At 55.3% G+C, this 12,633-nt stretch overlaps 1 protein-coding gene across 2 annotated transcripts in view; it reads left to right on the forward strand.

Moving 5' to 3' along the window:
- MARK4 (microtubule affinity regulating kinase 4) overlaps positions 1-12,633 on the forward strand; it is a 30,175-nt gene extending 17,542 nt beyond the window's left edge. Inside the window, exons 11-18 of one of the 2 annotated variants that reach the window (XM_044759093.2) lie at positions 336-445; positions 543-702; positions 3,433-3,650; positions 6,003-6,106; positions 8,199-8,477; positions 8,651-8,730; positions 9,704-9,748; positions 11,332-12,633. In XM_044759093.2, coding sequence (XP_044615028.1) covers positions 336-445; positions 543-702; positions 3,433-3,650; positions 6,003-6,106; positions 8,199-8,477; positions 8,651-8,730; positions 9,704-9,748; positions 11,332-11,396 — 1,061 coding nt within the window. In that variant the 3' untranslated portion in view covers positions 11,397-12,633. The remainder of the gene's footprint in view (positions 1-335; positions 446-542; positions 703-3,432; positions 3,651-6,002; positions 6,107-8,198; positions 8,478-8,650; positions 8,731-9,703; positions 9,749-11,331) is intronic. The other variant, XM_044759091.2, reaches the window with a different exon arrangement.

The raw sequence follows: 12,633 nt of genomic DNA on the forward strand, positions 1-12,633 counted from the left end.
AACCAATCAGTGTGGCTTTGGGGATGGAACACTCTGATTGGCCAGACCTGGGTCCTATTCCTGCCCTGAACCAATCAGTGTGGCCTTGGGGATGGAACACTCTGATTGGCCAGACCCAGGTTATATGCCTGCCCTTGGGGTTTGGAACAGGCAAGAGTCAGCCAGGTGATGGGAGCAGGGAAGGAATGTTTTTCCAAGGAAAATCAGGGTGCTGCTGGCCGAAGGGAGCCTGGATACTACAGACGCCAAAGAGCTGGCGTCGCTGTGTGGTGCAGAAACGAGTGGAAGGGAAGCGTCTGGGGAGACTGAACTTCCTCTCCGTCCCTCTCTCCCAGAGGTGATGGTGGGTATGGGCTACACGCGGGAAGAAATCAAAGAGGCCTTGACGAGCCAGAAGTACAACGAAGTGACTGCCACCTACCTCCTGCTGGGCAGGAAGACTGAGGTCAGAAGGCGCCGGGGGCATTGGGGAGGCTCGATGCCTGGGGTGGAGGGATGTCGGGGACAGGGTCTGAGGCTCCTCGTCTGTCATCTTCCTGCAGGAGGGTGGGGACCGGGGCACCCCGGGGCTGGCCCTGGCACGGGTGCGGGCGCCCAGCGACACCACCAATGGAACAAGCTCCAGCAAAGGCACCAGCCACAGCAAAGGGCAGCGGAGTTCGTCCTCCACCTACCACCGCCAGCGCAGGCACAGCGACTTCTGTGAGTATCGGCCTGCACCCGCACACGCCATCTCTGGCCCCGAGGCCTCAGACCCGTGTCACGTCAGGGTTCTCTGGCTGCAAGCGACAGAAACCTGCTCAAGCCGACTACAGGGAAGGGACAAATTTCTTATAAAGGCGCAGGGACATTGTGTGGAACTTGGAGGCGGCCAGCTCAGGAAGGGATTAGAAACTGGAAAAGCAGCCAGATGCAGAGCAAACACTCTGTGTGTCTTGCTTCCTCTCTGCCTGTCTGGATTTCCCTTTCTTTTTTACTTATCTCACCGAATCCTTTTGCCAGCTCCTTACATGTTGGTTTTAGAGACCAGCCCAAATGGGAGCTGGAATCTCTTTGATCCACTTGTCAGGGATGGAGCTCTGATATCAGGGTCCAGTTGAGATTAATCCATATTGACTAGGACGCAGGAGGACACATTGTACAAAGTGGCTGCTGAGAGCCTGCCCTCTGGCCTCTCCTCCACACTGAGATGAAGGGAGGCCCTTACTAGTAGAAAAGGGCTGTGCAGACACCTGATTATACCCCACATTCTACAACTGACAGGTGTCTCCTCTGCAGAAAATAAGTAGATGCCACCACCAATCCCACAAATCAGGCACAGAAACTTCCAAGAGTTCTCTTCCCTACACCCTCATCAAATGTTCATCTTCCCCATTATTTCTTTTAGCAGCTCTATCGAGACCTAATTCACATAGCATGCAATTCACCCGTTTAAAGTGCACAGCTCAGTGGTGTTAGTACATTTACGGGGGGGTGCTCCATCACCACAGTCAACTTTAGAACGTTCTCGTTAGCCCAGACAGAAACTCCAGAACCCTTAGCCATCAGCCTCCAATCCCCCATCCACCCCAACCCCCAGCCCCTGACAACTCCTAATCTATTTTCTGTCTCTCTCTCTTTCCCTGTTCTGGACATTTCGTGTAAACAGAGTCATACGGTCTCTGGCCTTTGGGGTCTGGCTTCCTTTGCTTAGGATAATGTTTTCAGAGTCTGTCCACGTGGTAGCCTGGATCAGGGCTTCATCCCTTTTAATGGCCGCGTAATATTCCTCTGCGTGCAGGTACCACGTTTTGTGTCTCTGTCATCAGCTGGTGGACATTCGGGTTGTTTCCACCACGGCTGCTGTGAACATTCGTGTGCAGGTTTTTGTGTGGGTGGATGTGTTCGTTTCTCTCCGGCATTTACCTGGGAGTGGAAGTGCTGGGTCACGTGATAACTCTGTAAACAGTTGAAGGAACTGCCCGGGTGTTTCCGACTCTCCATTGTTGATGCAGCCCCACTTCTCTGCAGGGGCAAAGTTCTGTCCTCGGGGGTGGGTGCCAGCAGGGGGAGAGGGTGTCAAGGATGCTCAGCATCCGCCCTAAGCAGGAAGTGTGGGCTTCTGGATGGTCAAGCCATTACTCTTTCCCCACCTATGAAAGAGCAAGACTAGGGTGCTGGCCCAGTGGCGTAGTGGTTAAGTTTGTGCGCTCCACTTTGGCAGCCCAGGGTTCGAAGGTTTGGATCCTGGGCACAGATCTCACACCGCTCATCAAGCCATGATGTGGTGGCATCCCACATACAAATTAGAGGAAGATTCGCTCAGGGCCAATCTTCCTTACCAAAAAAAAAAAAAAAAAAAAGATTGGCCCAGAAAGTCCCTAAGAAGCTTGTGACTCCAACATCCCATGGTTAGAACGTGGTAACCTTTTAAACCTCCACACAGAGACTGTCTGGGTTGCAGGCATTCTGGGGTGAGGGACTGTTGATGGCCCCCTGTCAGTCATTGTAGAGCTCTCAGCTTACTGTGGTTCTGGAACTTTCAAACATGAAGTTTCCTGAGAATTTGACACATGGAAGTTCTGACTGTCTGAAGTTCTACACATTTACCCCCTGTTCTAAGACCATAAATTCCCAAAACATTCTAAAGGACCAGATTTGGTTTTGAAACTAATACAGTCATATCCTTAAAATTCGATGGGAGGAAGAAGGTAGACGGTAAAAAAGCGTCCATCCTACACATTTCTCCTGGCCCCCAGCTTGTCTTGGGGGCAGCCACTGTTACCAGCTTCATATGAATTCTTTTGGAGAGATTTTATTTGTACCTAAACATATAAAGAGATAGATGTGAAAAGAAGGAGAAAGAGAGAAAGAAAAGAGACATATAAAGATAGATAAATGCCTTGTTCATATATTAATATGAAGATAATATTCTCCACTTTTAATACAAATGATAGTCTGTCAGAGGCATTCATATATAAACAAGTAGATACAGATAGATATAGATACAAACTTTCCCCCTTTTTGTACAAGTGACAACACACTGTAGGCCTCATGCCTTGCCTTTTCTGATTTATAGTTTAGCCTAAAGATCATTCCATTTTGGTACGTAAGAACCCACCTTGTTCTTCTTTATGGCTGCGTAGTATTCCATCGGGTGGAAATATCTTGACTTGTTTGGCCATTCCCCCGTTAAAGGGCATTTAGGCTGTGCCCAGTCTTTTGGCCTGAAAGAAAAGGATGATGCAATGAGTAACCTGTCTGTGCATCTTGTCATCTATGTGGAGTTTCTGGGTCAGTAGCTGTGCGTGTGTCATTGGGACGGATATTGTCAGAATGGCCTATGCAGAGCTCAGAGCCTGGGCGAGGAATTCCGAGGTCCCAAGGATCACCCAGAGTAGCTTCTGGCTGTTCCAGTTGATATCAGCCCTCACTGTCCCCTCCCTCCCCCAGGTGGCCCATCCCCCGCCCCCCTGCACCCCAAGCGCAGCCCAACCAGCACGGGGGAGACGGAGCTGAAAGAGGAGCGTCTGCCGGGCCGGAAGGCGAGCTGCAGTGCGGCGGGCAGCGGGAGCCGCGGGCTGCCCCCCTCCAGCCCGATGGTCAGCAGTGCTCACAACCCTAACAAGGCAGAGATCCCGGAGCGGCGGAAGGACAGCACGAGCACCCCTGTGAGTGGCCGGAGCTCGGGGGCCGGGCCAGGGGGCCTCCCGGTTCCTTTTTCACACCTGCTGTTTCCTGTCCTGTTCCCTAGACCAGCACACAGGACCGCTTGGTCTAGCGGTTCACTCACTCATTCAACAAACACTTATGGAGGCTGTCTGGGTCCTGACCTTCTGCTTGATGCTGGGGCACGAGTCAGCATTCCGTGTCAGAAAGGAGGACTGTAGTGGCTTTAGGGAGGAAGGAGTTAATACGGGGAGTCAGGTGCTGACAAAATTGTGGGACGCGCTGGAGGAGCCGACAGTGGACGAGACCCACAGGAATGACACATCGACACAGCAGAACCGACCCACCCGGGGAGCTGCCACCTCGGAGGATGCCTCTAGCGCTGTGGAGTTCAAGAACACACGGTCCAGGCTACAGTCAAGACTCAGACTCCATCCTCCGCCAGAAGGGCCCCTTGATGCCCAGAGGTCTGGAGAAGGGGCCCTGGGGCCCCGCTGAAGCAAAGACCCTCAGCTCATGACCTTGCCTGTATGAGCGGAAGTCAGAGGGGATGGGAAGGTGGCTGCCACCCCATTTCCACCTTCCAGATCTTTGTGAGTGCCAAGATTGGCAGGACCCATTCATATACAGACCTCGAGCTTCAGAGGAGTCTGAGGGATGTAATATTTGGCTTTCCTGCTTCTGGAGCTCCCTAGAATGGGAGGTTTGAAGGAACCAAAGGAGCCTTAACATTGGGAGACGAGGGTGCAGGCACAATGCAGGAAAGTGGTCAGGACTCTGCAGCCACACGGACCAGAGTTTGAATTAGACTGATGAGCTGTGTGACCTTGAGCAAGTGACTGCACCTCTCTGAGCTTCAGCATTCCTCCCTGTGAAATGGGCTCATCAGAGAACTTGGATTGTTGTGAACCTCTTGTAAGATCTTGTACGGAAAGTACTTCACCCAGTGTCGGGCTCAGTAAGCGCTCAACGAATGAGAGCTATTGTTATGGCTACAAGAAACCCACACCTTCAGAAACTAGAAAAGGAACCGCAAATTAGCTCCAAAAGAAGTCCAAGGAAGGAAATAACAAGTCAATAAAGGAGAAAACAGATGTACACTAGAGAAAATGAACGAAGCCGAAAGCTGGCTCTTGAGAAGATGAGTAAGATCAGCGGACCCCTAGCAAAACTGGTTAAGAAAAAAAGACAGTAAACGCGAATTACTCATATCAGAAATGAAAACGAGAACTATGTTCCAACATAAAAAAACGAGTGAGAGGGCTGGCCCCGTGGCTGAGTGGTTAAGTTCGTGCGCTCCGCTGCAGGCGGCCCAGTGTTTCGTTGGTTCGCATCCTGGGCGCGGACATGGCACTGCTCATCAAACCACGCTGAGGCAGCGTCCCACATGCCACAACTAGAAGGACCCACAACGAAGAATATACAACTATGTACCAGGGTGCTTTGGGGAGAAAAAGGAGAAAAAAAAAATCTTTAAAAAACAAGTGAGAAGCTATTAGGAACAACCTCATACCAGTAAATTTGACGATTTCGATGAAATGGACAGATATGTTTAAAAACACAATTTACCGAAACTGACGTGAGAAGAAATAGAAAACCTGAAGAGTCTTAGGTTCTTGTTAAATTGCATCCATGATTTCAAACTTTCCCAGAAGGAAAATTCCAGACCCAGATAGCGCTAACTGGTGGAATTCTTGGAAACACGGAAAGAAGGAATAATACTGATCTTAGACACACTTGCAGAGGACAGAAAAAGAGGAATCGTTAACCAGCATATGTATGAGGCGACATAATCCTGGCGTGGTGTCCTCTGTCCTCAGAGACGGTGCCCAGTCCGGGTGGGACATATATGCGAACAGACTCTGACAATACGGAGGGAGGAAGGCTGTCGCGGAGGGGCCCCCAGGAGGCCCCTGAGTCAGCCTGGGGCCGAGGGTGGGGTGTGTTAGGAACAGACACCTGCACACACACAGGCGTGAGTCAGGAGGTGTAACTAGCAGATGAGACAGCCCGGGGCTGAGCACAGAGGCAAAATGTGGCATGAAGGATGTTCAAGAAAGCTTGACGTGGCTGGACTGTTCCCAGGTGGGGGAGCTGGGAGAAGTGAGGGAGACAAGGCTGCCGCCTGGGAATCCTGCCCGACCGCCTCCTCTCGGCTCCCGTGGCTCAGCCTGCGTTGCTGGCATGGCCCAGTAACCTCCGGATGGCCCGGCGTGAACCATCGCCGGCTCCCCCTCGGTCCACACACAGGCCTCTACCTCCTTCATAAGGATGGAGGCCAAAGAACGGAAAAGGGGTGCGTTAAGGGCTGTGCCTGCCCCGCCTCACCCCCCTCCTGGCCGTGTCTCCCACAGAACAACCTGCCCCCCAGCATGATGACCCGCAGAAACACCTACGTTTGCACAGAACGGCCCGGGGCCGAGCGCCCGTCCTTGTTGCCAAATGGCAAAGAGAACAGGTATGGAGACGGGCGCGACGGGGCGGGGGGAGGGAGCAGGGCCCCCTGGGGCTGAGCTGACAGAAGTGGGGGAGGGGGCCCCGGCGGGGACTGCGGAGTGTCTGCGTGTGCCCTGCCCCTGGCAGGGTCCACCCACGTCCGCCCCCTCGCAGACACCCCCCTTCATGGAGTCGTCACCAACACCAGGAAACCAGCCTGCCCTGTCCTCCGCCCACCAGCCTTGGGAACCTGAGTGGATTGTTGTTTTTTGAATGATCCGTTTTTAGAACTCGAGAGAAGCCCCAGAATGTCACAGCTCCAGCATCCTCTGGTTGGCTGGTTTTCAGACTTCTTTGCCTGAGTTCCTTCCGTCCCTTTCAGCTGGGAAGTGAGGGAAACCAGTGCCGACCGGCTGGAGCCTAAAAAGAGAACGAGTTAGTTCAGATCACAGTTCAAGTCCAGGCCGGGGGCGGGCTTAGGGATAATGACACAACTGCCCCCCCTCCCCCGGGGCTGTAGGATGGGATGCCAAGGTGCACTCTGGGAAGCACGTCATAAAGGGATGCAGGTGTTCCTCCTGGGCGGGGCAGGGAGATGAGTGATGGATAGCAGGAATTCTGTGGCTCCTCGCTCTGAGTTCCAAATCTGGCCTCTGCACTCTGTTAGCAAGATGACCTTCGACAAGTCTCTGAGCCTCTCTTTCCTCCCCCATAAGCCGGGGGTGATGTTCTCTGCCTCCGGGCCCCAATAGAGGGATCCAGTAGAGATCAGGTGCGTCCTGTACCTGGCACACGGTCTGGGACATAGTAGGCATTCCATGACTAAGAGCTTTTTTTGTGGTTATTAAATAAAAATAATAATAGCTAACATTCATCAGGCGGTAACCATGTGCCAGGCCTCTGTATATTAGCTGGTTGAATGCCCCTGACAGCTCTGTGAGGTTTCTCCATCTTATAGCTGAGGAAATGAGGCACAGACGGGTTAAGTAACTTGTCCAAGGCCACACAGCTGATGAGGAGCAAAGATTCGAGACTGACTCTGGGATCGGTATTTGTAACCGCTGATAAGGCATGGCCTTCAGTTCTGGTCAGGAGACAGTGTCCAGTTAGATTATAGGCTCGGCTGCTGTAACGGAGAGTCCCCAAGGCACAGTGGCTTAAATAAAATGGAGCTTTAGTCCACTGTGACCTAAGCATCCAGACGTAGGAGGCCAGGGTCCTCCAAGGACCCAGGTTGATTCTGCCAACCTCAGCATGAGGCTCCTGCTCTGGTCCAAGGCCGCTGCACCAGTTGCCACCATTTCCCAACCAGCAAGAAGGGCGGATAGAGAGTGGAGCACAAACTGCCTTCTCTTTAGAGGCCTGACCCAGAAATAGTACAAAGCACTTCTACTTGTATCCTATTGGCTAGAGCATAGTCACATGACCACCCCTAGCTGCAAGGGAGGCTGGGAAGTGTAGTCTCTGGCTGGCGGCCATGTGCCCTGCTCTTAGAGGTTTGGTTACAAAGAATAAAACGAGGAGGATGGATTGTGAGGGAGACATGGGGGCATCTGCCACAGTCAGGGTTCCCCCTCTGAGATCCAGGCTGGTCCTGGGGTCCCTGGAATAATAGAAATTGGAGGTCTAGTCCTTGCTGGCAGGACTGGGAGGGCCAGAAGGGCTGGAGGGGGGTCCTGGGACAATGGAAATTTAGGAAGAAGGTCTCTAACTCTTTATTTTCACCTGTTGAAAAATTGTCATAATGAATATAGGTACTCTTGACCTTCACATCTGTTCATTTTCCCGAGTTTGCATAATGAAAGTTGAGATAGCAGAGTGTTCGCAAAGTTGATTTGGCTCCTGAGGTTTGGATGGCAAATAGCAAGGGATTCTTGCAAAAATATATCTGAATCTATTTATTGCTGAGTTTGGAGAGGGTAGAGATTGAAGAAAGGACAGTTTGAAGGAGGGATGACTTAAGAGGGGAGAAGAGTTGGTAAAATAATACTAGGGTTGTACAGTACACAGCCTGGACAACTGTACAAGGCAGCCCTGTCTCTGAGCTCTAGCTTGGTTGGGGTTTGTTGACCTTCTTCGAGGCCCCACCCTGACTCGTCCCTCTCTGCCCACAGCTCGGGTACCCCACGGGTGCCCCCCGCCTCCCCCTCCAGTCACAGCCTGGCTCCCCCATCAGGGGAGCGGAGCCGCCTGGCTCGCGGCTCCACCATCCGCAGCACCTTCCACGGTGGCCAGGTCCGGGACAGGCGGGCAGGGGGCGGGGGAGGTGGGGGCGTGCAGAACGGTCCCCCCGCCTCTCCCACGCTGGCCCACGAGGCCACGCCCCTGCCCACCGGGCGGCCCCGCCCCACCACCAACCTCTTCACCAAGCTGACCTCGAAACTGACGCGAAGGTGAGCCTCCCCGGCCGTGGGGGCGGGAGCGGGATGGGGCTGATGGGGTCTAACCTGTCTCTGCTCCGCCTCCTGTGCCCCGACATCTCCTCCTCCTCCTCCTCCTCCTCCTCCTCCTCCTCCTCCTCCTCCTCCTCCTCCTCCTTTTCCTCCTCCTCCTCCTCACGCTGCAGGGTTACCCTCGATCCCTCTAAACGCCAGAACTCTAACCGCTGTGTTTCGGGCGCCTCTCTGCCCCAGGGATCCAAGATCAGTAAGTCCCAACCCCCCTCTGCTCTCGTGGCTCTGCCTCCCTGTCTGCATGTCTGATCTGTGTGTGCAGGCATCGGGGGAAGGGGGCTCCGGGAGCGGGGATGGGGTCTGTAGGTGGGCTCTGGTGGTTCGTTGACTCACTCATTTGATAAACAATCGTCCGGCCTCTGGAGCCAGACTCCGGGTTCATCCCCCAGCTTTGCTGAGTGCCCTTGAGCAAGTCACTCAAGCTCTCTGGGCCTTGCTTTCCTTTTCTGTAAAAGGGGGATAGTAATAGCAGCACCTTCCTCATAGGGTTTGTGGCGCCGACTAAACGAGGTGAGATATGGACTGAGCTTAGAACGTTGCCTTGGAAAATGCCTTATAAATGTTTGCTGTTACTCACTGAGCGCCTACTGTGTGCCTGGGGCCATCCTGGGCCCTGGAGTAGAGCGTGAACAAGATGTGTAAAGTCCTTCCCCAGGCAGAGCCAACGTTCTGCTAGACCCAGACATTAGACAATAAGTAAATAAAATGTATAGACTCTCGGGTGGTGACAAGTCCTAAGGGGAGAAATAGAGCAGGGAAGGGGGCGCGGGGCGTGGAGAGGGAGGGTGCAGTTTTAAATGGGGTGGGCCTCCCTAAGGTGTCATATGAGCAAAGCCTGAAGGAGAGGGGGGTGTGTGTGTGTGTGTGTGTGTGTGGCCCCTTCTGTGTGTAGGTGTGTGTCTCCACCCGCCACCCTTTCTCTCTCGTCTTCCAGATTCTTCCGTCTCTTTCCTTTGACCTGCACTAACCATTTCACACTGGGCGCCCCTTCTGGGCAGGGAGAGGGAGCTCAGATCCCGATTCCCGGCCCTCCCGGGTCCAGCTCCAGCCAGGGGGAAGGGACCGGGGCTCAGCCAGGGGGGCTGCCCCGAGTCCTGGAGGCAGTGGGTTGGGGGAGGGGCTCCCTATGTCCAGATGAGACACTCTGTCCCCCTCCCCTTCCTTAGGGTCGCAGACGAACCTGAGAGAATCGGGGGACCTGAGGTCACAAGGTGAGTCGTGTGCCTGCCCCTGGCGACCACACCAGCCCCCACCCCTCCTCTGGCCAGGTGTCTCAGCACCTGCCCCCATTCCCCTAGACCCTTAGATGGGACCTGAGCCTCATCCTCCGAGGCCAGCTTCCTGAAATGCCCTGTGACCGTCGCTCCTCTGCTCTTCTTAGCGCAGCTCCCATCCCCAAGGATTTCCCCTCATTCCCACCCGCATCCCTGAGCTCCATCCCTTGACCGTCTTTAACTTCAGCCTCTTCCATCTACAACCGACCCCTCCCCCTGCTGACACCACGCCTCCCCTCCGCTCTCATCCAATGAGGCAGGGCGGTCGCAGGCACCTCTGGGCCATCAGGTGGCAGACATTATCTCTACAGCCCTAGGTGGGAAATAGTTTAGACTTTGAGGGCCAGACAGCCGCTGTCACACCTCTTCAGCTCTGCCATTGCAGCACAAAGGTAGCCCTATTCAATAGGAAAAAAAAATAGGTGTGGCCATGTGCCAATAAAACTTTATTGACAAAAGCAGGCGGGCCGTCCTTGGCCAAGCCCTGCCTTCTTTGACACAGTAGCAATGGAGAGACCCCAGTGGGAATAAACAGCCTCCCCGGTAAGTTCAACAAAGTCCCAGGACTCACTCTCATTGGCTGGAATGGGGTCACATGTCCACCCCTAAACCAATGCCTGTAGTCAGGGGCAGGGAGTTCTCTGATTGGTCAGACCTGGTCATCTGCTCAGCCTTGAACCAATCACAGTGGATGTGGAATGTCCTCATTGGCCAGAACTGAGTCACGTGCTGCCCCTTGGAGCTGAGAAGTGGAGTCCCCTCCTGAACCCGGAAGACTCCATGTGGGACGCTGCTGAAGAGGGGCATTGTGGGTAGTTTAGGCGGGACGTTTCCTTGTTGTGCAGGGCCCCCTCCCGCACTGCTGAACGCGCGTGATCTCCCATCCCTCCCCTTCAACCTAATAAATGCCACGGGTGCGCCCATCCCAAGACATTGTGGCACTCACAAAGCCCCAGAAATGTCCAGATACCCAGTTGGGGGGCAGTACGGCTTCTAGGTGAGAGCCTGTGCCCTAGAGTGGGGAGGGCTGGGCCTCCAAAAGCGGTGATTGTTACCAGAAGGACGTATTACCTAGGAAGCAAGCTCAGCTGCTGGAGCAGAGACCCCTCCCCCCCCATACAGACGGCAGTAAATTTCTCTCTTCCCCGCACCCTGTGGCCAGGCCAGGCTGGCAGGGCCAATCTGTTCCATTAGGTCACTCAGGGAGCCAGGGGTCTTGCATCCCCATCCCTTTGAGCCCTGTGGTCATCTTCGCAGCAGAGGGTGGCTCATGCTGCAGCCGAGTGGGGCCACAGAGTCCAGGGCACGCGGTGTCTTTTGAAAGAGGCGGTGTGCGCGGAATTGCGCGCATCCCTTCCGCTCGCATCCTGGAATTGGGAGACCTGGCCGCAGGGGAGGCTGGGAAATGTAGTCTCTGGCTGGGCAGCTGCGTGTCCAGCTGAAACTGTCACTGGGATGAGAAACGGGGAGACGGGTTACCGTCCTCTTCTCTCCTTTGAGCGTCCTCTCTCCCCCCGCAGTTGCCATCTACCTTGGGATCAAGCGGAAACCGCCCCCCGGCTGCTCCGATTCCCCTGGAGTGTGAAGCTGACCAGCTCGCGCCCGCCCGAGGCCCTGATGGCAGCCCTGCGCCAGGCCACGGCGGCCGCCCGCTGCCGCTGCCGCCAGCCCCAGCCGTTCCTGCTGGCCTGCCTGCACGGGGGTGCGGGCGGGCCCGAGCCCCTGTCCCACTTCGAAGTGGAGGTCTGCCAGCTGCCCCGGCCGGGCCTGCGGGGGGTCCTGTTCCGCCGCGTGGCGGGCACCGCCCTGGCCTTCCGCACCCTGGTCACTCGCATCTCCAACGACCTCGAGCTCTGAGCCGCCACGGCCCCGGGTCCCCTCCCCCTCCTCTTCCTCGTCCCCTCCCCTTGGGGTCAGGGAGGGGATTCTCATTTTGTCATCACCTGAGTTTCCCTGAAGTCGGTTTAGGGGCCAAGATTGTCCCCTCGGCTGTTCTGCGGGGTTGCTGGGCATGAGAGAAGAGCGAGGGTGCTTGGCAGGGGGAGCTGGCACTTCCTGGAGCCTCCAGAAGGTCCTGTCCCCCCTCGCCCTGCCATGGGGCACCTGAGGAGACTCTGGGGGCAGGGCCGGGGCAGAAAGGGAAACTGAGGAAGCTCTTCCATTCCTCCCGATGGCTCAAGAATTAGGGCTTGGGCAGGGGCCGGAGGAGTTAACTGAGCCTAAAGACTGGAGAATGGGGGGGAGGAGGGCTGGGAGTGGGGGTCCGAGAGGCAGATTCCTTCCCCTCCCCCTCCCCTCGTGCTCGAACCCCCCTTCCTGCCCCAGGCTGGCGCGGGGCACTTTGTACAAATCCGTGTAAATACCCCCCACCCCCTCCCCTCTGCAGAGATCTCTCAAGGAGCTGCCGCTGTCACCTCCGGTTTTTAAGTTATTACACCCCGCCCCCTGTCAGCCCCTCACCTGCAGCCTGTCGCCCAATAAACTTAGGAGAGTCCCCCCTCCCCCACGCTGCCCCCGGGGTTTTCCTTCCCTGCCCTCCCCTGCAAGTGTGACGAGGAGGAGGTGTGGGACCTTGGGCGAGTGGGTCCTCCTTTCTGAGCCTCGGTGTTCTCATCTGCAGAATGGGAGCCGCGGGGGTGCGAGGGTCAAGGATGACTGTGGAGGAGGGCGGGACAGAATCGGCCTCATCCACGAGGCCCCAGTTCCCATATTGGACCCCATTCGTCCACTCACATGCCCACCCACGTTATACTGGACTCTCAACCACTTCTTACTCCGGTAGTACATTTATTCAATAAACAGTCATTGACCGGTGCCTACTC

This window comes from Equus asinus, chromosome 26 (assembly GCF_041296235.1).
Source record: "Equus asinus isolate D_3611 breed Donkey chromosome 26, EquAss-T2T_v2, whole genome shotgun sequence".
Classification (NCBI taxonomy): domain Eukaryota; kingdom Metazoa; phylum Chordata; class Mammalia; order Perissodactyla; family Equidae; genus Equus; species Equus asinus.